A 25,963-nucleotide genomic window follows, 5' to 3' on the forward strand; every position below is an offset into this window, starting at 1 on the left:
GCCGGGAGCAGGGTCAGCACCGCGGACAGCAGCGCCCTGCCCCAGCCACCGCGCCCCAGCAGCCGCAGCAGCTCTCCAGCCCGCTCGCCCTCAGCCCCACGCCATGGCCGCGGAGACTCACCTGCAAGGAGTGGAGATCTCGGCCGCGCAGTTTTTCGATATCTGGCACCACTACGACTCCGACGGTGACTATATAGCATCGCGCAGCCCCTCTCCGCACAGCAGCTCGGGCCCCCGGCACCCTCTCCCCCCTTCCCCTGGACAAGCCGTAACTTTGCCCCGCAAGCCCGGAGCTACCAGCCCCTGGCGAAGCAGGCGGCCGGGGTGGGCTTGGAGCTCTGCACTGGCGCCCAACCTGCCTCGCCTCGCGTGTGTCTAGCCCGGCGGGCGCCTTTAGCAGGGCAACTCTCCGGCTCCCGGCAGTGGATTCCAGTTTCAGTGCCTCCTGCCGCAGCTAGGACGCCGCTATTTCCCTCTAAACAACTTTGAATGTAGATGCCTTTGGAGGGGAGAAGGGGTGGCAGGAGGCTGAGCCTACTGTAGAGGCTCCGAAAGCCTCCGGGTTTTGAACACGAGGTTTGTAAATGGCATTGCCGGCAGCTGAAGGGATGGACGCGAGAAAAGCAGAGGGCTCTTCTGGGACACTAACCATAACTCTCTTTGCTGTAGGCAATGGGTACCTGGATGGGAAAGAGCTGCAGAACTTCGTCCAGGAGCTTCAGCAGGCGCGAAAGAAGGCAGGATTGGTAGGTTACTGTTTCCTCCTGCTTTATGGCATCTTATTGAATAATATTCTCCCGCAGATGTCCGGCGACTGCGTCTCTTCTGTCTTTATGGGGCATCAAATGTTCAGTCACTTAGCTGGTCAGGCAAGGGCAAAGTTTAGAAATTGACAAACGTCAAGTGGGATGCTAAGTAACTTCGGGAAATGCGGGGATAGGGAGTACCTGACAAGACACAAGGTAATAGTTAGATTCCATCTTGGTGCTAATACTAATGTTATGTTATTGACAACATAACAGTTAAGAGTCAGGAAAAATATGCACCTAGCATATTACAGATTGAAAGCAAGGCTTCTCCCTTTGCCTGACTCAATTATCTATCAGTATAATTGAAGAATTAATTTTTCACCTGCTGGACATATTTCTATCCCTTTTTTAATGTCAAGAGTAGGCTCATCTGCATTTCTGCCCCTCGGTGGTCAAAAAATAGGTCTGCACGTTATTCCTAACTATTTGCATTTCATTGGTTTTATGAAAGAGGAAAACCATTACTAAATCTTGATAATCAAAATTGTATTAGTGTACAGAGAAGTTACCTGGATAATATAAAAATGTGAGCAAATAGAGATGCAAAATGGAGTTTAATTTGTAACAATTATAAATTCAATGCTTTAAGCAAGAGAGAAACATTTTGAAGTCTTTTAATAGTCTTTAAACATTTATTTATTTTAACATTGCACAAAATAAAACCAAATGCTGCTAGATAAAGATATTAGATTAAATACACCGTAACCTTTCCTTACTGAGTAAATAACCCCTAAAAGAACCAGAAAATAAAACACACTATTTAGCATCACGCTAAAATATATAGTACTGTATAATGATACCTACTTAAATCTACTCTAAAAAAGATATATATAAAAGCATAGAAGATAAAAATGCATTAACTAGCTGACCTGTAAGGAGGAAATAGTTTATGATTCCATACAGGGCTATGTCCAAATTAAGAAATAAGTGTTAGCTTTTAGAAAATGAATCCTTGTCTGGGTCTTCTTGTTTAAAGGCTGGAGAGTAAATGTGTATTGGTATTTTTATTTGTTTTGTGAAAAGTAACATCTTCCTACTACTTCCATGAGTTAATACACAGCTAAAAAAAATTGTAATCTATGACTCTGCATGCACACTCTAGATTCCTAGTCTTTTTATAACTGTCACTGTAGAATTAATATCCAAAAGTATAGGTAAGTATGATTTAAAAGGATACTCAGAGTACTAAAAATTGTGCAATTGCAGTCTCTCTCTCTCCTCTTAATTTCTTTCCACAACAAGAATGAAGCAAGTAAAATTACATTTTAAAAGGGAGGGCAGGGAGAAAAGCCCATTTTAATTCTTTCATTAGAACAAAATATTTTTAACATATGAAGATGGAAGTAACAATAAGCAAAACCAGATGATGTTGAAGACTATATTTGGAATATATATTAATATTATTTTTAAAAAATAGTCCCAATGTAATGCTCAATGGATGAAAGATTCAGAGGTTTTACATCAGGAAACTGTCATTTTAAACTCATCTTCACATTTCTCAAGAAGCCATTTGTGTGATAATAAGTCATCTCCTACTTAAAAAGTTAGCATTAAAAAGTAATGTATAAGATGCTTGTAGGATTATTTTTGTCTTCCACCCACTTTACCATTTATGCTTTTTAATGGACCCTATCTGCACTCTGTTATATTTTGAAAGTGCTTAGGTATTTAATTAATTTTTCCTTGTCATTGCTCTGGTACAAGCTTATTTCTGGAATATTCTACTGAAAAGACCAATCTACAGTAACAACACTGAACTTTAGAACTTTCATTGGATCATATAGAGAGTCTTGATATCTTGATCCCTGAAGTCTTTTCTGGATTATGGATATGTGCCATCAAAGGCTTCAAATCTAAGCTGATTCTTGGATTTGGAGGCTCATTTTCCAGTCATCTCACTAGTTCACTTGTCTTACCTTACTGGAAAACTAATTCAATGGCTTTGGATTTCTTGTCCTTTGCCAGAAAGGACACAATGAGAAGATAATGGATGTTATATGTGATTTCTGTAGCTATGCTGTTCCCCCACAAAAGCTGCTGCCATCATTTGCTTTTGCATTTTTGATAATTTCTCTTGCTCTGTATTTTTGGAATATTCAATTATGCACTCTTCATAGCTGGATTTTACATCAGTCATGCTATATGCTTATAGAAACTCACTGATTTCATTCTTTGAACAAGATGGCTTAGCATTTCTCGGTGCTCTAACCAGCTCCTAATTTGTTCTCATTGTTTTGTCATAGCCTACCAACCATGCAATTCTTTTATTAATCAAATGGTTATTGTGAAGACCATCCTTTTGCTTTATATTACTTCCAAAGAAGAGTAACATGCAATTTGATTAGTTTTATATCTATACTGTATTGCATAATATTGTCAGAAGGAGCTTGCATTTGCAATTTAGCGTTTGAGCTTTTTTGGTGACTTCATACTTCCAATACTACTCCCTCACATTACAGTATGTGAAATACAAAGCCAATATTTTACAAATGCTAAAATAAATAATACTATGGCATAAAATAAAATAATATTTTTGGGATAAAAATTGCATGTTCAGTCTCTTTTGGCCTACATTATACTTGGTGTGTTCTTCCTCTTTTTTCACTTTTGCTAATTGCCATGAGAGAAAATATGTAAGGAAGTGGCTACAAAAGGCATTTCTAGCTCTTCTACCACCTCACCAGATGACTTTGGGGAAGTTTTTTAATAGCTGTTCCTTGATTTTTCCCTCTGTAAAATGAGAACAATTTTTACCTACTTGATAGAGATAGTGTGACTTGACATTCATAATTGCAGTGTACTGGTGATACTATTGCACTGTTCATCCTATGATTTCAAATCATTTTACTAAAACTAATATACAATAATAATTCAGAGTCAGATAAATATCTCCCTTGTTTTAAAAGGGGAAATTGAGGAACAGAGAAGTTAAGATACTTGTCTATGGTAACAAAGCAGCAAGTATGTGGTAAAACTAAGATTGGAACTGGTAAAAAATACAGGATAAATTATTTGTCATATAATATATCCAGCAAATAAGTTATTATTTGATCAATTATAACGCTGATAACATTAAAAATATATTCATTGAATAGTTTTTTTAAGCGGTAACAAAGAAAAATATCCAAATATTTAATCAGGGCTAATTAGAATTAGATATCTAGACTTTCAGGCCTGGACCTCAACCAGGAAGCAAATGCTAATTCACTATGAGATCTTTATGTGAAAGGCAACATTGAAAGGTAAAGTATTAATAATCATGTCTTAATTACAACTGCAAATTACGGATTATTTTGAAACAAAGAGGACATTGGGATGTGGTTTGCTTTGTCATAAAAACGTACATGTTTTAGCAATTGTTAGTAATACCATTTTTTAGCACAATCTTGGACTTCACACAGGCAAAATTCCCAACTATTCCAGTGGGAGTTTCACCTAAGAAAGGACAGCAAGGGTATGTCTACTCTACAGGGTTTTTGCGTAAAACCAGCTGTTTTTGCACAAAAACCGTGGAGCATCCATACCTCAAGCACATTTTTGTGCAAGAAAATCTACAGTCAATTGACGAACAGAGGGATTTTTGTGGTGTAGGTATACCTCCTTCTACGAGGCATAACTCCTTTTTGCACAAGAGTTCTTGCGCAAAAAGGTGTGTGGATGCTCAACAAGTGTTTCTTGTGCAAAAAGAGCCTATCACAAAAAGCTCAGGTGTTCTGATGGCCATTCTGTGAATGGCCATCAGAACTTTGTTGCATAAGAGTGTCCATGCAGTGTGGATGCTCTCTTGCACAAAAGCACATCACTTTTGCTATGTGCTTTGGAGCTATGGATGCATTTTTGCGCAAGAAGTTTTTGTGCAAAAACCCTGCAGTGTAGACAAAGCCCCAGACTAAGCTCTTCATAAAATTATAGTCTCTTTCATATTGATAACTGTACAACAGTTCTAACCAGAATCCTGCATGAGGATCTTTTAGCATATATCCTGGGATTCAAGAAGAGCTCAAAAGAAGGCAAATGGGCTCCTCAAAGGTGAAGGAGACTATACTAGTGGATCAGAGTTGAATTGATCCATGGTATGACTCCATTGCCATCTCTTAAAAGAAAAGCTGTCATTTTAAGACAAGTGAGTAAACATTTATGCCAAAAGCACTTTGACATTGGCACTGTGGACCGGGGAGTTGACAGTCATGCTGGATCCCTGGGCAAGAGGCAGGAAGGACCAACTCCATGCTCCTGGAAGGGTAGGGCCTAGTGTAGAATAGATAGGGGCAGCCAGCCCTCAGTGCCACCCAGAATACGCCATGTTGTCCACTCCAGCGCTTACAGCCACCTGGAGCATGCTGTACGGGGCTCCAGTGGCAATTTAAAGGGCCTGGGGTTCTGGCCAGTGCTATTGCTACAGTAGCAGCCAGAGTCCCAACCCCTTTAGAATTGCCAGGCTCTGGGGCAACTGCTTCCTTTCCATTCCCCCCATGTCAGTGAGCCTGTTTGTGGATTTACTTTGTTCTTGAGGATTGCTTTATATATTTCAGTAAATGATTCCTCCCTTGCAACCTGGCCTTTCTTTGTTTGTTCTGGCAATTAAGTTATAGTCCTGCTTTTATTGCATCATAAACAGTGGACAATACAAATGTATGATGTACAGATTCCACTTGTGTGACTTCATTATGAGAGCTGTTTGAAGACTGGGCAAAAAAAAAAGTTATGCACCTCATTCAAATGACAGTAACTTAGACAAATGTGAAAGGTAATTTTTTGTGATGTTCCAATGTGTTATATAAAAATTTGTCCCACTGTGAAAGACACAATCATGTTTCAAATTTGTTCATTTAAAAATGAAAAACTGAATAGTAATCAACTGTGAAATTTCACTGTCATCTGATTAAACAAATGAACAGTAATACTCACCTTCCAGTAGATTTGTCTTTACGTGTGAATGTTCTAATTTTGAAAGGTAAAATAAATGGAGTATCTAAAGGTCAGATTCTGCCACTCATTCCTATCAAGTAATATCTTATTGCTCAAGCAGGCACTGTTACTGCAACAGGTTTATTCAAAGTAAAATACTACTCAGCATAAGACTGGCAGAAACTAGGCTTTACTAGGTTTTTATTATTAATGAATTATTATTATTACCTGGCAGTTGCTCACAGGTCTTGAAATACTTAGCACATATTTATACATATCTTACAAATAATAATTCCATTATTGTGAAATTTTTAGGAATTAACACCTGAAATGAAAGCTTTTGTGGACCAGTATGGGAAAAGTACTGATGGAAAAATAGGAATAGTAGAGGTAAGCTAGTTTCTTTTATTTCAGGCTGAGTAATGTTTATGTGTACAAGAATGCTCTTAATATAGTAAAATGTAGCCAACTTGAACATCATCTATAAATATATGTATTTTCTTGGATTTGCTGTAACTGAGACTTCTTTCCACATCTTAGGAACTTTAGTATTTTTTGCACTGAGACAGTGAAAAACTAAATCTCTTTTTCTCCTTCTCAGACATTTTATTAGATTCCATTGAACATTACACACTCACATCAATAGAAAATAGATCTTCACTATTGTTTTCTAGCAATGCAATTAAAGTCTGCATATTTTCAGGAAATTCAAGTTATTAAAAACATCAATGTGGTAGGATATTGTATACGGTTTTATCCTGAGTTACACTGAGTGCTAGTTCAAAATCAAATTCCAATCTCACAGCTCCTCTAGTTAGTATAAACCACAATTCAATGTAAATTGGCTCAGAAAGGCTATGTCTATACAGCAGCGTTATTTCAAAATAACAAAGTGAAGCCATTATTTGGAAATAATGTTGAGCTGGAGGACTTCTTGCTCCGACTCCTGTAACCCTCATTTCATAAGGAGTAAGGGAAGTCAAAAGAAGAGTGTTCTTCCTTCGACTCCCTGATGTGTAGACAGTGCCAAAAGTCGAGTTAAGCTATTTTGACTTCAGCTATGTAATTGACGTAGATGAAGCTGCATGTCTTAAATTCAACTTTTGTACTGCTATGTAGACATGCCCAATCAGATTTCCCTTCTGCTCCCCCTTTGTAATCATTGTACATAATGGTTATTTCTGATTAATGCATATGATGGTTATTTCTGATTAATGCATATGATATGGACTTAGGGGAAGGCTAAAATCTTGTTCACATTTTCAGTGATGTTTTCACAATCTAATTAATGAGGGATTTTGATTCCTTATGGATTCTTTTATAGAACACAGACCCAGATAGAAATGGTAAGCAGAAAACTGTTTGCAAAAGTTAGAAACAACCCCCTGCTACCTGCACTGCTCTGGATTATATGGGACCATGTTTTCCATTGTGTAGACAACTTTCTGAGAAAGAGGAGCACTCATGGAAGCACTTCCTTACCCAATCTGTTACTTGGTTCTCAATGTTTAATTCTACAGATCAATGGGAAAGTGTCCATGGGCTGGTGCATGGTTTGAGAACCACTGTTTTAAGATCCAAAATACAGGACTATGTAGCATGTTTTAAGATCAGATTTATGAGTCATTGAAGTCGATGGGAGTTTTGCCCTTGAAGTCAGAGAGATCCGGTTTTAATCCCTTAAAATACAATCCTGTTCCCAGTTTGACTATCAGAAAAATATTTCTGAACAATTTATAAAGAGCTCCTTGGAAACATGCTGTCACCTTAACATTTCTGTGGTGACTGACTCCTAAGTACAGCTATTTTGAACTGAAACATTGTGTGGAATATACAACAATGAGATTTTCAGTATAAAATATGTAGTTACCAGTACAGTACATTTTGACCAAATGTTTGATTCATAATCAGACTGAACAGTCTACAAATCAGAAGAGTTAGTGCAGATATATCTTTCTATTTCTGACAGATTATTAGTGTATGAAATTAAGTAGGCAAGTTTAAATACTTTATATTAGAAGCATACCTCTTTTATTTAGAGTACATATGACAACACACTGTTACATGAAGCATGTACAAATACTTCCTGAAAAATACTATGTGATCTACTGATTAGACAAAGAATTTGGGATTGTATCTCCTAAATTTTATTTTTGGGTCTGTGACTGACTCATAATGTGACATTGGCCAAGTTCCATAGGGTCTGATCTTGAAAGGGGCTAAGCACCATCCACACTGACTAATGTCAGTGGGTACTGAGTGCATTCGGCAGTTAGCTGGAGGGCCTCAGCATCTTGGAAGGTTGGGTTCTTAACCCTAAAACTGCTTAACCTACATCACTCTATCAGTATGAAGCTGAATTGTTTATAAAGTGCTATGAGATCTCAGATGAAAGGTGATGTATGTTTAAAGTGATATAATAATCTTACTGATGATCAGTTAAACTTTGTTTTCTTGACCATATACATTTTCAAATTTAAAATGTTCAATGTTTTCAAAATGAATCCACCTCATTTACATGCTATATTATGATGTCTCCCCACTTCAAAGAGCATGGAGAGCAGGGATGGACAAGATGGCTTTAAATAGCTGGCCCCTCTGCTCTGGATGCTGGGGAGGAACTGGGAGGTGTCACGTGCTGCTCCCGTTCCCAAGCAAAATTCCTCAGCTCCTATTTGCTAGTTTCTGGTCAGGAGCAGTGTGGGAATCCCCCTCACTCCCTGTGCTGGAGCAGAGCCACATGCAGCAGCTAACTGATCAGCTTGGGTCTGCAGCATACAGGCAGGAAACCTGCCTCAGGTTCCTACAGGGCTACTGGCCTAGATAAGCATCTCCTGACCAGAGCCTGTCTCTGGCACCCCAGCCCCTCTCTCCCCTCAACTACCTGCCCCAGGCCACAACCCCCTCCTACTCCAGATTGCCACCCAAACCCTTGCACCCCTTCTTCCCACCTCCTCCAGGTCACAACTCCCTCCCAGACCCTGCAGCCCCCATACACCTCCCCCAGGCCAGAATCCTCTCCTGCACCCATATCCCTTTCCCGATTCTGCACCCCAAGCCTCTGCCCCAGATCACAACTTCCTTCCTCACCCGAACTCCCTCTCAGACCCCATACCTCTCCTGTACCTCAGTCCTCTATTCCATACTCCCTTCTGCACCCAACTGCTGTCCTAGACCGCACACTCCATAGAAGTGTGGCCCTTGTGCACTTACTAAAATCTTGGAGTGGCTCCCCATCAAAAATTATTGCTCACCCCGATGTAAAGTCTATGAGCTATTCTTCTTTTAAAATAAATAAATGCAGCATTCAGTCACTCAACTATTGGAACACATAGCACCTGAAGATTATTTAAAATATCCCGATTAATAATTATCCTGAAGGGAAGATCTATCAAAGAGGAACACTGAATGGCTTAAAGTAATGCATTTTTCAGCTTTGCTGACAAGATTAAATGAAGCCTTGAAGTGCAAACTGGGTCTTTAGCAGTACATTACTGCAGTAAGTTCTCCAGCTTTTAACTAGTTTCCTCCAGCTAAATATGGAACCTGACATTTCTCTTACTCTCCTTTATAAGACATTGCCTCCCACCCCAATGTTTTGTCAAATCAGTGCTTTCATTGACAGGTAGATCTTAAAGTCCAAGGTTTATACATCTCAGGACTAGAGCTATTCTTTATCTAAATTATGTAAATGCTTATTCCTATGAAACAAAGTAACTACTTAACATACAGAAAAAGTTTTTCTCCCTTTTCCAGGTTAAAATGTTATGACATATATTGAAGCATGTAAATCAGGTATTTTAAGGAAAGGGTTAATATCAGTAATATCCATTGAGAAAGTGATTTTTAGGGAAGTGTTCATGCTCATCTGTTTAAGATATTGTAGCTCCTTTTCCAATTAGGCAGTAATCCCCTTCTCTCTTAAGTTCATAATGAGAGACAGAGGGGTCAAGCTAGTCTCAGAAGAAGTATCTTTCCAACTATTTTCTAATACAGTATTGTACTCACAAGACAGAGAGAGCTGACATATTCACCATAAAAATAGCAGTTCACAGGAACATTCTCAAACTATATCCTTTGAGTCTGCCATTGTAAGTGAAGGCTTAGGGAATTTCATAATCCTATATAAACATCATCATGAACTACTGCTGCATTTTGTACTCTAGAAAATGACACCAGGCTTCCATATTTACTCTCTTAATGACTCATTCAAATCTGCTCCAAAGTTACAAGTAAAAAGATGGTATGTCTAACTATTAACCCTGCCAATTCTTCCTGAGACTTAGACATCAAGCTGAGTTCTTTTTTGATTTCATACATCTAGTAATAAAAATTCTGGATCTGGAACTTTATTATTGCTTTTGAGGAAAGAATAAAAAGAACCTAGCTTCCTCACTCCCACCTTATTGAGCCTACAATGCTAAAAGAAGCAAAATAAATACAATTGGGGAAAATTATTTTGTCAGAAATCTAGGCAAACATGATTTAATACCGAGTTATCAAATGAGACAGTTCACTTATCTATAAAACACTAATACAAAAAAAGTGGTACCATATATATTTCTCTGCATCCTAAATGAAAGTTCTATAGCCATAATGGAGAGTAAAACTTAAAGTAATATTTTATTGACAGTAGTAATATATTTTGTATCTTAAATGTAGATTACTACTGGTAGGTAGTTGTTTTTTAGAGAGTTAGAATCCTTTTTCAGAATTCACTATCCGCTAAGTGTAGCTACCATTAAGTCACAATGGTAATGTTTTGTGGGAACATGTTTCTTCTTTAATTGTACACATTAAATATCTTCTGATTATAAAACTGGGAACTTGACTATGTGATGGAAGGGACAGATTTTGGATTATTGAAAGCAGTGGAAGGAATTCCTTTTGTGCTCCATGAGCTAAATATATAAATAAGTTCTCAAACTGTGGTCCATGGACTCCTTTCTGTTCTGCAGAATGAAACAAAAATGTTACAATAAATGAATGTTACAAAAGGGACCAGACCTGTGCCCAATTTACATAGTCATTTTTACCTTAACTACAAAAAGGAGAACATTTCTCCATATGGAAATTAATATTTCTTATTCCAGGTAAGTTCCTGCACTAAGGGACAGCTTGTGGCAATTAGCTAGGGGCTCAAGTGACGTTTGGCATGGGAAATGATCAGCCCACGAGGAGCCTAGGGGGATGTGCTTTAGGGAAACCAAAATCCCTCTTAAAACAAACCAGGGAGCAGGCTGCACCATCCATTTCGGTTTCCTGTGTTCTTTCATCAACCATATTTGGCCTGTTATGTCTACACAGCACTCTTAGCTCAAAATAAACTATTCAATTTTCCTAGCACAAATTGCATAGCTTATTTTGAGTGTATTTTGAATTAGCTTATTTTGTAATTTGGTGCTGTCTACACAATGCCAAATTTCAAAATAACTCGCTATGCCAAAATGCCCCTTAACCCTTATGGAATGAGGGTTACCGGGACATCAGAATAAGCTGCCCATTATTTTGAAATCTATTTCGAAAAATGGGCTGCTTCTACAGACGCAGAATAGCTATTTTGGGATACTTCCAGAAATAGCTCTGCAGCATAGACATACCCAAAATAACTACAGCCTTAAATACATAGGGTATTTATATAATACATAACTGCAGCCAGGGTAAATTGGCCTGGACAGATGAATTAAGAAAGGAAAATATTAAAAATTAAAAATATTAAAAATGCTTCAGAGAAACAAAACAAGGAACATTAGGAGATGTTAACTGCAGTCTGCCTCTAACCATCTTCTTAGTCTTTAAAGTGCTACATAGTCCTGTATTTTGTTCTAACCTAATTCATTCACTATGATCTAAAAATACATCTGACAGCGAATAGGGGAGCACTCTAGGGTCCCTATCAGTTGATAGGGACAAGTGTACATAACCTAATTAGTATTTTGTTTCACTAGTCACAACTTACAGTATGTGAAAAATTTCAAACTCATGACAAAGTGCCTGCACACTCTCAAATGTACGCACATACCTGCACTATAGCTGCGGAAAAAAGGGATGACTTTATCACTAAGAAATGTGGTAGCGTCAGATTGCTGATTGGTTTACCTATATTGAATATAAATAGGAAAACTGAAAATTTGGAATTTGTTACATAACTAAATGAAGATTTGCAAAAACTAAATACAACTATAGGAGCCTAATTTAGGCACCGAGGTGGCCTGATTTTTCAGAAATGCAAACCACCCCCAGTCAATTTTCAGTGACTTATGCTTGATGGCATACTTCCATGGGAGCTGCTGTGTAAGCAGCAATTCTGAGGCTATTTATCTGAATGCCTGATTGTAGATTTAGGAGCCTAATTTAAGGCCATCATTTCTTTACAATTAGACAATACTACAAAGTTGTGCTATACTAAGCTAATTTTTCTTGACAGTAACTAGAAGTCCTTTAGAGATTGGCTGTTTTATACCTAAAGATCTGAAGTTACTATGCCTGTTATACTTTTACAAATACCTATATAATAATTACAGGCTGAATCTTTAATCTGTCACTCTTGGCATCTGACCAGTGCCAAACCAGAGAATGCTGAACAATGGAAGGTCAATATTGTCTAGCAGCATTGCCAACACTTTCACTGCTTTCTGGGCTCTTAGAAGAGATCTAGTAGTAAATTAGAACTAACTAACAGCACAAAATACTGAGAGCCAGGACTGCTGGCTTTAAACAAATTTTATGGGACCATGGGAAACTTGGCCACACTCATGATAAGTGGACGTCTGGCTAACTAAAAGCATGCCAGACCATGGATGTTGCCAGACCAGCAAGTGCCAGACTAGAGGTTCAACCTGTACATGTTTGTATCTGTATGCAACATGACTCATTGTTAAAGTGCAATAATCCATAGACATCAACAAAATGAATGGAAAAGGTGTTATACGTCTTATGTCACAATCGCTTTTCTGGGAGGTAAAGGAGGAGACCCTGGAGGCAGAGAATGAAATTTCCATGTCTCTGAACTGTCCCCATTTGCTAATACTAAAGAAACAGATCACACTTACATCTATTACACACTCACAGTATGTAGGCCAATGGTCACCAACCAGTAGATCAGGATCTACCAGTAGATCTTGGAGCCTCCGACAGGTGATCCTGACTGGTTTGGCTGGGAGACTATCAAGTGCTGGTACTTCAGCTGCTCCACCCCCCCCCCCCCCATTGCCCTCCTGCTTGTTGTGCAGGATGGGGGAGACAGAGGCAGGAGGGCATTGATGTCACTTTGCCTCCCTCCCCTGTACCCATCTTCAGAGTGAGGAGGGCAGGGACTTGGAAAGGGGTGGGAGGGGCAGGGCAAGGGTATTTAGCTTGAGGTAGATCCTGGACTGATTTAAATTCCAAAAGTGATCTTGTGCTTAAAAAGGTTGGAGACCGCTGATGTAGGCACACTGTTTCTACCTATCAAGGAATGGAATTTTGAACATTTGAGTTAGAAAACTCATTTCCATTGATTATATTTAGTAATTTAGAAATCTCTCAGGATGCACTTTGTTATGCTTGATAGTGTATATCAATTGCTCCATTTCTGCAAGCCAAATAAGTGATGTGTATTTTAAAGTGTACCAACATTTAAGAAATATAACTGATTTTTGTGGTGATTTTTGCAGTACAGATGCTCCATTTCCATCTCACTGAAACATATTAAAATACACCTTATGGGGAGTGAAGGATAGGAGCTCCAGGCAGCTAAGATCCCACTAGAATCCAGCAACAAAGTCCCACCTTTGCAATTCCAGTTCATTGCAGTGAATTGAGATTTGAAATAGGAATGGAGATAAGATCTGAAGTATACAGAACAGATCTGAATTTTGAATCCGGTCTTGGATGGGGCTACCAGGAGTTGGTGTCTCTTACTGCTGTTTTTATAAATGGACACATTTAAGGAAAAAAATTAATGCCAAAAGGAAGGTTTCTGCCTTCTTCATCTTCTCTGCCTATCTTTTCTTTTTTCCATTGCTTCTGCCCCAATTTCCTATTTTAATTAGAGCTGGTCAATACTTTTTTCTCAAGCAATTTTTTTTTCAAAAGCAGGTTTTTTATAAATTATATTTTGCCAAAAGTGTTGACCAGCTCTAATTAAAATAGGAAAACAGGGCAGAAGGAAAGGAAAAAGGCATTTTAAATTATAGAAAATATTATCCAAACTATTAATTATTTTTCATTCCAGTAAACTACTAATTTTGAATTAAAAACATTTTCCAAATGAAAATGGTTCTTTTCAAATACTTCAAAATGAAAACCAATTTACTATTTGTGAAAATAGCTTCTCATCAGTTTTTGAGCTTTAAGGACACATTCCTTGAAGTCAGTGGGATGCACTGAAGGGCTGAGTCTCCCTCATCTTGCTGTTCTGCTTCTTGAATTGGCTTTTCCTGAGCAAGGTTTCATGATTGGGGCTGACAAATGGCTGTGGTTCCAGGATGGATTTACAGCTATCTTACACATTTTATTTTCCTCACTTCCCTCATTTGTTTCTCTGCTTGCCCTACGGCACCTTTGCCTTCTTCCTTTCACTATTCCTCTCAGACTTTTCCCTTACTTAGTACCCACATATTCCAAAACTTTTCCTTCACCCTTCATCTCTGTATCCCCCATGGTTCTCTGAATCTTGCCCCCTTCATTCGCAACACTCTCCCCACTTTGCCCTCCCATTCACTCAATTACATATGTAAGCTTTTACTGTACATCTTAACCTTGTTTTTGTGAATGTCAGGCTCCTCTCTCACCCTTTCTCTAGACCTGATGGTTCACTCTTTTCCCTCTGATCTTCATTTGTGTTTGCTCTTTAGGAACATATAAAAAGCAGGGAGCCAAAGGCCACTGAGAGGCATGTTCCCCATTCTAACGTATGGAAGATACTAGCAAATGGCGCATGTAATTAAGATTACTGTTTACAAAGAGAAAGACAGAGAGCTGATCAGGGGACACAGCACTCCTAACAAGAGCAAGATAGGGACGCCATCTCTGATTTCTATTAATGAAGGCAAAAAGTGGGCCTGTTTGATAGAGGGTAAAAGAGCCACTGAGAAAGCAACATCACTATACATATTAGAATAATATTGTATAACTTTTAAGAACCTGATTCCGTGGAGATCCTATACAATGAGTAGATGAGACTTGGTCCCTGAGAACTTGATCTAAAGACGATTGAAGCCAATGGGTGTTTTCTAATGGCTTCAGTGGCATTAGAGCAGGTCCCAAATTAAATTTTGACAGTAGGGAATAAGAGCACACAATTTAAAGTGTAGTTGGAGAGTAACCCAATATAATGACTGTATTTGTAAAGCTCCCCGACACCCAACTGAAGTTCTTGGTATGTGCTGCAATTATCATACAACCAAACAGCCAAATTATCAGAAACAATTTTTAATTGTCTCTAGAGCCCCACTAATGAGATTCTCTCTTTTCAAAGAAACAAATGCAGTTTTAAAATAAGATTTCAAATTGATTTAAATCTGTTACAGCTTGCTCAAGTATTACCAACAGAAGAGAACTTTCTGTTGTTCTTTCGGTGCCAGCAGCTAAAGTCCAGTGAAGATTTCATGCAGGTACTATACCCCATTTTTCCTTTTCCTTTTCCTTTTCCTTTTCTGAAGTCATTCTGGTCTAGATTTAAATAGATACATAAATAAATCTCTTTAATTTACTAATTGCAGACCTGGAGAAAATATGACACTGACCATAGTGGCTTCATTGAGACTGAAGAACTTAAGGTAAATTGATGATTACGTGTATTTCATAATGACTATATAGACATGTGTATTACACCTTTGTACTGGTCTACAAGCCTGTTGGAATGTAAAACACAACTGGAAAATGAGAAAACCTGATATTTCTATCATAGACAAATAGAAATGTAATTTCTGTTCTGATAAATGACTCTAAAATGGCATTTAGTTCAGATCCGTGTTTTCCCCCCTGTGACTGCCAAATAACCAGTGCTCAATTTAGAAGTTAAAAAGATGTTTTAAACTAACAAACTTAGAGAGGATCGAGAGAGCTAAACTGTGTCCCTTTTCCACAGCTATCTCATCCACCATACATTCTGTGGTCCAGTATAAGCCCACAGCAATACCTGTACATTCCTGTTGTTGCCATACTAACCCCTCTACAACATTAGTGGAATCCCATTGCCCATGCTGTGTTTGTATAGGTGTAATTGATGGGAACTTATCACATCTGATGCACAAAAAACAACAGCCTCCAGTTTGCTCTATTAGCTGTCAGCTCTGCGGTTAACAGACGTAAAAATCAGCACATACTTATTAAAGCTAGCAGATACTGTTTAACTCTAAATATACATGGGGAGTAAGTCCAAATGGAAAGAACCATTTATACATAACCATTTTTCTATGTAGAATTGCATTTTAAGTACACCTGGTGTAAACTGTCATAGCTCCACAGGACCTCAGCTGAGGACCTGTTCCTGTGTATGCACTGATTGAGCACAATTGTCTTGTCTATATTAAGCACAATTGTCTTGTCTCAACAAGAACTGCACACGCATTAACCAAACCATCCAAAAGTCAAATTGTCTGAAATCCTTAGTAGTGCTTTATAAAAGCAAAACTCACCACAGAAATCTATGTAGCCATATTGTCTTTTTTCTCCATTTTCTTTGAGCTGTTCTGGTAGTGCAAAAGAGACGAAGAATGTCTGTATTTCCTCTGCTGAGGAGTCCCACCTCAGATCAGTTGGCATAGCCAGCTTCTATGACTCGGGTTTACAAGTGGCTACCCCCTCCCACCCAAGCTCCCACATACAGGTGTGTCAAAAGAGAGGTGGGGGTTCAGGAAAGAGGCACAGCTGGTTCATATTGTACTTTAGCAATCCCCAGTTGTTGGACAGCTCCTTGAGGACTGTTTCCAGTGAGTACTGTTTAGACCAGCCACTGAAGACTGGGCTAATGAACAACCAGAAAATCTTTAAATGGCTCCTTGATAGCTCCCTATCTCTGCTTTGCTGGTCAAATCTCATTTATATCAGAAAATCTGGATCATTTTCCAGATCCTTTCAGAACAAAAACTTCTCTTGATACAAAAATATTATGCATTTGCTGTAACCACTTTTAGTCCCCACATAGCTATTTGAATGCACTTAAGATCTAAAATATTTACATGAAATCCATTCACAACATTTCTGCAATACTTTAAGTATATAGAATAGGTACAGAGAAGTCTGATGAGAAAATTTACAGGATGGTGGTAACGATGGGGCCCAATAGCTACCATTCTTGTCTTTCCAATTCAGGACAACTATGCATACACATGACTGAGAGGGCAAATGGCTCACGAGGAAAATTTTATTTTAAAATGTGGTACAAACTGTGAAAAAGTAATGATACTCAAAGGTATGAGATAAAGAGGTTAAACCAGCTTTGTGTGTTCTTCATTGAAAATTGATAGGCAGGCACAGTTCTCAAAGCTTGCTGATTCCTTGCTTAATAAATTAAGATTCTTTTAATGTCACTTATCTAGGACATCTGTTCAAACTAATCTGTGGGGAAAACAAAAATTCATTCTTTAGAGTAAAAGAAGCTGCTGTTGAAGGTCAGGAAGAAACCTTGCCAGTTCCTCTCAAACTAGAAAATACTGAAAAGTACATTTGCAGTGTATGTGTGCACGAAGGAATGAGGTTTCACCTTCACCTGAAGTGTAAGATACTTGTCACTGATGAAGTCAGGAAAGTAAACTGGATTAATCATTAATCCTTTCTGTAAAACTGTTCCTATATTTCAAACAGACTAGGAATTCAAGTTTTTCCAATGGGGCTCAAGGTTAATTAATGCAGTTTACTGTTAAAATTAATTAGTACACAGTACAGCTGGAAGCCAAACTGTTTCCAGACTTCTGTATAGTACAGCAAAAGGCATATTATGCACAAAGTTCTGTGGCAATCTTTTAAAAAATACGGTGATTCTGTATGCTTGGTTTGGTTAAAAGAATTTTTGTCAGATATGCTTAACATGGAAATTGCTTCTTATTTTCATACCTATTTTACATTTCAGTAGAAAATGTATAAAACTAGAATTTCCCAGACTGCCTCTAGACTGAAATTAGAGTACAACAAGGAAAGTAACTAATGTGTAATCATTTTGGCTTTGTCTCACTTTACTGACTTATTTCACTGTTTTCAGAGTTTTTTGAAGGATTTACTACAGAAAGCAAACAAGCAGATTGATGATTCCAAGCTAACAGAATACACACAAATAATGGTAAGAATATTCAGACATTTCATCCATAAAAGCACAATACTGTGCACATCTATGGCCACTAAGTTCTCATTTAAAGGTTCTCATTGACTTGAATGAGAATCAGTTTGGATCCATATTAGGCAAAATAAGACATCACACTTTAGGGATCACAGTCCAAGCCAAGAGACATATGTAATTCTGTAGCTATGTCGTCTTTAGCTATGATCTGTAAGTTTAGCTGTCTTTATCCTAATATAAGTATAGGAAACCTTTGAGGAAATTTAAAGTATTGCTAACAAACACCACAGACTGGTACTAAGAAGAATTTTGCCATTGAAGGTGCTTTTCTTTCAGATGAAATTAAAAACTAAAGGTCTAAACTAAATTAAAAACTACAGATCTTGTTATTGAAGATCCCATGACACTCGTCATAAGAATAAGCAGATTAACCTGTGCCTGAGACACTAATTATAATCTTCCTAACTATAGTTACTTTGTAGTTTGTTACTTTATTTCTTGTCCTTCACTGTTATGCAGTACTGCTTGCACTGTTAAATAGTGCTCTATTTCATCCTAAATTTGGCTGCATCCTGGTGATGATGAGCAAAGTAATTCTTTGCATAATCTTTAAAGGTCAAGGGCAATGTGATAGTTCTGAATGAAAGGCTCTAAATCTCAGTTTTAAATTATTGCATGATTAGCATAGGGCACAAGAAGGAAAAGAAAAGATGAGCAAGACTGCCCAAAATATAAATTCTGCTGTGTGTTCATTAAATACTTAAAAACACTGACTAGATTGATCAGTTTGTTTTTAATTCTATGGTATAGAAACTGAATGATCTATAGAGTCTGTGATACAGGGATATTTGTTTGGCATATATTTATTAGTTTTCTCTAAAGTGTGGAATAGCACTACACACAAGTAGTAATTGGGTTTAATCCATCCTCTCAGAAGAAGGCACAGAATAGCTGGTAACCAATTACCATACATCTATGACTTTAGAACCCTAAAGACACATACCTGTTCTTAAACGTCTCAGGTAGGGAATGGAAACAGAATATAATCTTTTCCCTGCAATGCCTCCCTCTTCTCTTCCTTCTCTGTCCTCACAGCTACTAAAGGAATTGTATCCTACATTAGGCCAGGTTGATACTAGACCCGGAAGGTACGCTTAAGGTAAGCAACTCCAGCTATGTAAATAACATAGCTGGTATTGACATACCTCAAGCCGAGCTTGGAGCCGTCTTCACAGTGGGAGGCCAACAGAAGCAAATGCTCCAGTCAGCTTCCCTTACTCCTTGCAAATTGAGGAGTACCAATGTCAACCGGAGGTGCCTTCAGCATTCGATTTAGTGGGTCTTTACTAGACCTGCTAAATTGAATGTCAGAAGATTGATCTCCAGCATAGTAAGTACAGAGGTGGCCTTAGTGGTCTAATAGGTTCCAAAATAGGTCTCAATTGTCCTTTTCTATGAATGGACAAGGAACGTTTCTGATAGTCGTCAAGTACAGAATGCTTAATTTTTATTTTATTTTTTGCCCATTCTACACTTTTACTGCCTTCCTTGTGCTCTATGCTAGTGTGAGAAGGGGAACCTGATATCAGGGCAAGCATTCTGGGCAGGTAGGATAGGACAGGCTCTGCTTGAGTCCTAGCCAGGCACCAGGGGAGCCAACAGCCATGTGGGCCCCTGGGCAAGGTTATGATGGTTATTACTATGATGGGGATTAATTTAGCTACAACTGCTCAAGAGAGAGATCTTGGTGTCATTGTGGATAGTTCTCTGAAAACTACCACTCAGTGTGCAGCAGCAGTCAAAAAAGCAAATAGAATGTTAGGAATCATTAAAAAGGGGATAGAGAATAAGACAGAGAATATCTTATTGCCTCTATATAAAACCATGGTGTGCTCACACCTTGAATACTGTATACAGATGTGGTTGCCTCAACTCAAAAAACATATATTGGCATCGGAAAAGGTTCAGAAACAGGCAACAAAAATGATTAGGGGTTTGAAATGGGTCCCATATGAAGAGAGATGAAAGACTTGGACTTTTCAGCTTAGAAAAGAGGAAACCAAAGCTACATCTAAACTATTTAAATCCCCACTTCATTTGCACTTTTGAAACATCTAATTTACATCCCTCTGCCGACAGAGGGGTGTAGTTTAGACATACCCCTAAGAGGGGAAATGATAGAGGTCTATAAAATCATGACTGGTATGGAAAAAGCGAATAAGGAAAAGTTATTTACTTATTCCCACAATATAAGGACTAGGGATCACTAAATGAAATTAATAGGCAGCAGGATTAAAACAAACAAAAAGAAGTTTTTCTTCATTCAGCACATAGTCAACCTGCAGAACTTCTTTCCAGAGGATGTGGTGAAGACTAGGACTTTAATAAGGTTAAGAAAAGAGCTAGATAGATTCATGGAGGTTAGGTCCATCAATGCCTTTTAGACAGGATGAGTAGGAATGCTGTCCCTAGCCTCTGTTTGTCTGGAAATGGGTGACAGGAGAGGGGTCACGTGAGGATTATCTGTTGTGATCTCTCCCTCTGGGGCATCTGGTAATGGCCACTGTCGACAGATAAAATACTAGGCTAGCTGGACCTTTGGTCTGACTCCGTATGGCCATTTTTATGTACTCCTGGAAGGGATGGGGCCTCAAGATGCAGGTGCAAGACTGGGGAAACAATCACACCACACACCCACCCCCTACAGCCCTTAGCCCTGCCTGGAGCATGGTGCACCACTGCCCCCCCTCCAGACTTAGAGCTGCAGGGAGCACTAAAGAGCAGGGAGCTCTGGTCACCTTCCTGCTGCAGTAGCTGTCCGGAGTCCTGGACTCTTTAGAATCACTGGGCTCCCGCCCCTCTAACTCAACATGGGACTTGCAAGTGACCTCCATGCAACTGTCAGTAAGATTTATGTGTTCCAGGAAAAAGGGAAGAAAAATCCCTGTTTTAAGAACAGCCAAAGCTATGATGTGTTTTTGCTTTGCCAACAACTTAGTTTCACCCCAAAATATTTTAGGGAGTTAACATTTCAGGGTGAAATGCCTTAAACTGACCCTGCCTATGAGAGAGGTTAATTAAGACAAAGATCTAGTAATTCAGTTTTCTTACGGTAAACTATTTGTGTATAAATTTCATGACAGATTAGTTGCTCAAAGTGTTACGTATGCTCAAGAAGTAAATTTTACATCCTTAACCTTCATGCATGGCAATTTTTTAGAACTCTTTAGTCCAGATTATGTCCTACATTTGGGCCTCAGTTGGTTGAAATAGTGCTAAAGAATTAATAGTCTAAATAAATGATAAAGGTGATTTTATGCCATCTTCTCAAACACTAGAAGGGAAAAACTAAAAAACAGAAAACATAACAGGCTTTAAAAACACTTACCAATAGAAAAAGGAAGAGGTATCTAACAGCCAACATAAATAGCCACATTAGGGCTGCAACTGCTTGCTTCTGCCAAATTTAAAGCCCTCTCCCCCTTAAAGTCATGCAGGGAAGAACTTCCTTTAAAGGATGGGGAGGATAAGAAGGAACCAGGTGTTCACACTGGACTGTATGTCTGCAGAAACAGTCATGTCTCTATACTATCTCTATATAACTATTTTGTATTTTTAAATACAAAATTGTGCTTTCCCCTGCAGCATGAATGCTGTATTTAAAGGGGTACAAAAAACTGATAGAGTGTGATTCTACCTCCGACCACTGTACATCTGAAGTTACTGTAATTGAAAGAAACTAATGAGGGGAGGGAAAGGAGAAACATCGTGTTTTCAGTTACTCCTCCAAAAACTCCTTGTACATACAGTAAGTTTTCCATTATGCTTTTTCTCAATCTTTCACATAGCATAGCAAAAGGAAGATAACATTTGAAAACAGGAACATGTAACTGTATAGTGACTGGAGAGGAAGTCACAGGCAATGTAATACCTCAAAGTTCTGCTAACTAAATTTTAAAAGGTCTTAATTTCAAATTAACCATGTCTCTTAAGAGATTAGAGACAATGCAATTTGCTGACTTTTCATTGTATCTATGATACATTAAATATTACATTTTAGGCAGGAAACCAATTTCTAATACATAACAGGATCATGGAAAATAGTTTAAAATAGTATATAATATTTTTGTAAAATCACATTAACATATGTATTTATTTCTATTACATGAAAATTCAATTTGATGGAAGTTACTTAGATATAGTTCTTATATAAAATTAATCAACTGTGTGTCAATAGTGGAGACCTGCAGTTATTAATAATTAAGTGTTTATAAGACTTTAAGCTGGGAATAAGTTAAGCATGAAACATTAAATCAGTCAGTTCTGTTTTAATTCTTTAAGTAAGATTATATTTATAAGATACATAATCCATTTATAATACATGCCAAGATCAAAATTTTCATCAAGTGCATGGTATTAGGCAGATTCTGATCTCGTTTACATGTGCCTTGGCAATCAAATGAATATGCATTATAAATGTTGTCTTTTACATGAAGATAGCACATCTAGATGGAACTGAACACCCAGCCTATATTTTCAGATTTTAATTTTAGCTACTATACTTTAGCTACTAGATTTTAAACTGAATTAATTTGTCTTTTTATAAGCAGAGTTAAGTATGCTAAGTATTAAAACAGGACTCAATCAAATATACTACTATATAGGGTTTTTTAAAAGCCTGTACTGTAGTGTTTGACTTAAGTCTAAATGTGTTTTGCAATAGACAACAACAATATGGACTAAATCTTCATCTGAGCTTAAAATAGTATTTCAATAGGTTCAGTAGAGGATGTTGGCTACCATGGCTATGGCTTTTGTGCCCTTTTGTAAGGGGACAGATTCTGACTTCAGTTATACTAATATAAATCTGTAATATCCCTATTCAAATCAATTGAGTTACATACAAGACTCTTTGTGGATCTTTAAAATCCTTTTACGCTGGTGTTTCTTAAACTTTTTAAGACCGAGGAACACCAAACAATTTTTTTATGAGGAACACCAAGGATGTTTTGTTGACCCCCCCCCTCCCAAAAAAAACGGGTTGGGGGGAAAGTTACTGAGGAAAAAAAACCTCTATTGTTCTCTGTGGCACACATCCGACTGCCTCGTGCCACACCGGTGTGCCGTGGAACGGGTTAAGAAACAATGTTTTATACTGTTATCCACAAATAGAACTATCAGAGTTGCACAAACAGTTCATTATTAGGATTTTATAGTAGAATTACTAGTTATCAATTTATGTTTTCAATACTTTGTAAATTTGTTTTCAGTTAAAGTACCATGCAAGAATTAGTTTATTGAATTAGATTTCTACATTATATTTATTTAGCACATTCACATTGTTTTTAGATTTCCCAAAGAAATACTTCATTTCCTTGCTGTGCTAACCAATACTTTTATATTAAACATATACATTTTATTTCAGCTGAGGATGTTTGATGCAAACAATGATGGAAAGCTGGAACTTACTGAAATGGCCAGGTATGTTTTTATACCTATATCATCTAAATATTGCATGCTAGCTGCCTTGGTGAAAAAAAAAATTGTTTGAACTCTCATTTTTCTCTCCAAAGTTTACTCCCAGTACAGGAAAACTTTCTTCTTCAATTTAAGGTATGCAGTTTTACATTATAAAGTTTGATATGTGACACTATCCATTATTATTCTAACTCTTGGCATTCTTTTTGATTTTAGTGTGTCAAAATGTGTAGAAAAGAATTCAATAAAGCTTTTGAGCTGTATGATCAAGTAAGTGATCTGAAAAATGTTATAAAACCACCTCTTTATACACTGAGGCTGCGTCTAGACTGGCATGATTTTCCGCAAATGCTTTTAACGGAAACGTTTTTCCATTAAAAGCAATTGCAAAAAAGAGCATCTAGATTGGCACGGACGCTTTTGCGCAAAAGCACTTTTTGCAGAAAAGCATCCGTGCCAATCTAGACATGGTTTTGCGCAAGAAAGCCCCAATCGCCATTTTCGCCTTTGGGGCTTTTTTGCACAAAACAGTTTTTAGCTGTCTACACTGGCCCTCTTGCACAAATACATTTGTGCAAGAGGGCTTTTTCCCGAACAGGAGCAGCATAATATTTGCGGAAGAACACTGACAATCTTACATTAGATCGTCAGTGTTCTTGCGCCAATTCAAGCAGCCAGTGTAGACAGCTGGCAAGTTTTTCCGCAAAAGAAGCTGCCATCGTGAATAAAAATTAGGGGAAAATAAATTAGGTGTAATGTCACAATAGCCAAAATGTAAATGCTCAAAAATAAACATTGATATCAATATTTTTTCAGGATGGCAATGGATATATAGATGAAAATGAATTAGATGCATTACTGAAAGATCTGTGTGAAAAAAACAAAAAGGTAATTCTAGAGTTTTTCTTAATTATTAATTTAATCTGGGTTTTAAGGAGATTTTAAATCAACTCAATGATAGAGCTGCTAAATCATAATTCCTGAATTGAAGAACAATTAGAAATCTTGGCAAAAGTAAAAACAAAGTAAATCCTTCACTATGTGAGGAATGATGACAAAGTGACGTTATAAACTGGCTTCAGAACAGTGAATATCAGAACAGTGAATATCAATGTTCATGAATGTGAATTGCATGCAAGCACTTGAACAAATAGTACTGTTGGGTGGCAGGCAGCAGATAGATTTTTCCCTACCCATTCTCTATCCTTGGCAAACTGGATTATAAAGCATTATCTGTTCTTTACATAGGAATTAGACATTAACAACCTTGCAACATACAAGAAAAACATCATGGCCTTGTCTGATGGAGGAAAGCTTTACCGAACAGAACTTGCTCTTGTTCTCTGTGTCGAGTAGAATTAGAGACCGCCTGTCACTTCAATTTAACTAGTGATATACTGTATCAACACAATAACTGTGCACTATAAAGGAGTAGGCTGTACTTTCTTTTATATCTGTAAATTTAAAGCACACATACATAATTAGCCATGATGTGTGGCACATTCTTTTCAGTCTGTTTCTATACTGTTTGTAATGTACAATTTTTGTAATTATAAGATAAAGAGAATGTCGGTTTGGGCCAGTCTGTATATTCAGTACAAAAACTAAATGACTTTTTTGCTTTCATAAACACTGCTGGAGAAAAATTAAAAATTCTGCAGAGACTGTTTTGTTCATCATATCCTTTGACACTTGCAGCACTTCTGTTCAATGACACACATAAAGTAAAAGCCCAGAAAGCTCTTTCTTTCAGTGTATGACAAAATATGATTTTTTGAGTGTAAAAATGCTGTTTCCAAAGTAGGAAAGATGACCAGGGATGTTTGAACTGAAAGATTTACCAAATTGCTGAGAAATATTTCCAGTAGTCAGATTACCTACATGCAAATCTACACTCCTTGCAATTAATGACGAGAGCTTATGAACTTACAGCATACAATATAGTATCTATAAACAGCAGCTATCTGGAACAGCTACCAGTGCTGCTATTCACAAGCATACAGTTATTTTCAATTTAGTTGTTTAATTTCACAAAATTTAAAAAAGGTCATAGGCACGTAAGAATTACACGAGACAGAACTTCTTGACAAATCTTTAATCTATTTTGAAAACCTGACTAAAGTACAGAAAGGGAGGATAATTAATACACAAGGTAGCATAAAACATTAAGCGTAACTCATAAAAACTGCTGTGTCAGAGAATATGACAATTCATTTTCTATACTATTTGCACATATTGCAAATTGAAATTATTCTAGTAAACTGCTGTTTTTACCTCATAGTCTGTGTAACCTATAATTAAATTTAATATACTAAAACTACTCATGTCTGGTTTGTCTATTTCCTGGATTTTCTTAGCCAGTTGAAAACAATGAAATAAAGGATTTGTTTTGAAAGTGTCCTTCCTGCATCTTACATTACATGTCTATGGAGAAAATTATTGGCATTTAAAACTAAAAAAATAATCTATTTCTCAAAGTACGATTTCAACGATTTCTAGCAGAGTATAT

The 25,963-nt window shown here is 37.5% G+C and overlaps 1 protein-coding gene across 1 annotated transcript; it reads left to right on the forward strand.

Annotated features, from left to right (window-relative positions):
• CALB1 (calbindin 1) lies at positions 1-25,854 on the forward strand. Its single transcript, XM_006127494.4, has 11 exons — positions 1-185; positions 670-746; positions 6,033-6,107; positions 15,230-15,313; positions 15,422-15,478; positions 17,902-17,979; positions 23,402-23,457; positions 23,550-23,589; positions 23,671-23,724; positions 24,271-24,342; positions 24,703-25,854. Exons 1-11 carry the CDS (start codon positions 104-106, stop codon positions 24,808-24,810), a joined length of 783 nt encoding a protein of 260 aa, XP_006127556.1. The 5' UTR covers positions 1-103; the 3' UTR covers positions 24,811-25,854.
• Positions 25,855-25,963: the final 109 nt, after the last annotated feature.

Source organism: Pelodiscus sinensis, chromosome 2, assembly GCF_052426305.1.
Source record: "Pelodiscus sinensis isolate ZL-2025 chromosome 2, ASM5242630v1, whole genome shotgun sequence".
NCBI classification, from domain to species: Eukaryota; Metazoa; Chordata; order Testudines; family Trionychidae; genus Pelodiscus; species Pelodiscus sinensis.

What these genes read in the sequence shown, in the direction of transcription:
- CALB1 (XM_006127494.4), top strand. Translation starts at nt 104, where the DNA reads ATGGCCGCGGAGACTCACCTGCAAGGAGTGGAGATCTCGGCCGCGCAG. An exon ending in CAGAATACACACAAATAATG is followed by an intron (nt 17,980 to 23,401) that starts GTAAGAATATTC and finishes ATTTTATTTCAG; the next exon opens with CTGAGGATGTTTGATGCAAA. An exon ending in TGTGTGAAAAAAACAAAAAG is followed by an intron (nt 24,343 to 24,702) that starts GTAATTCTAGAG and finishes TTCTTTACATAG; the next exon opens with GAATTAGACATTAACAACCT.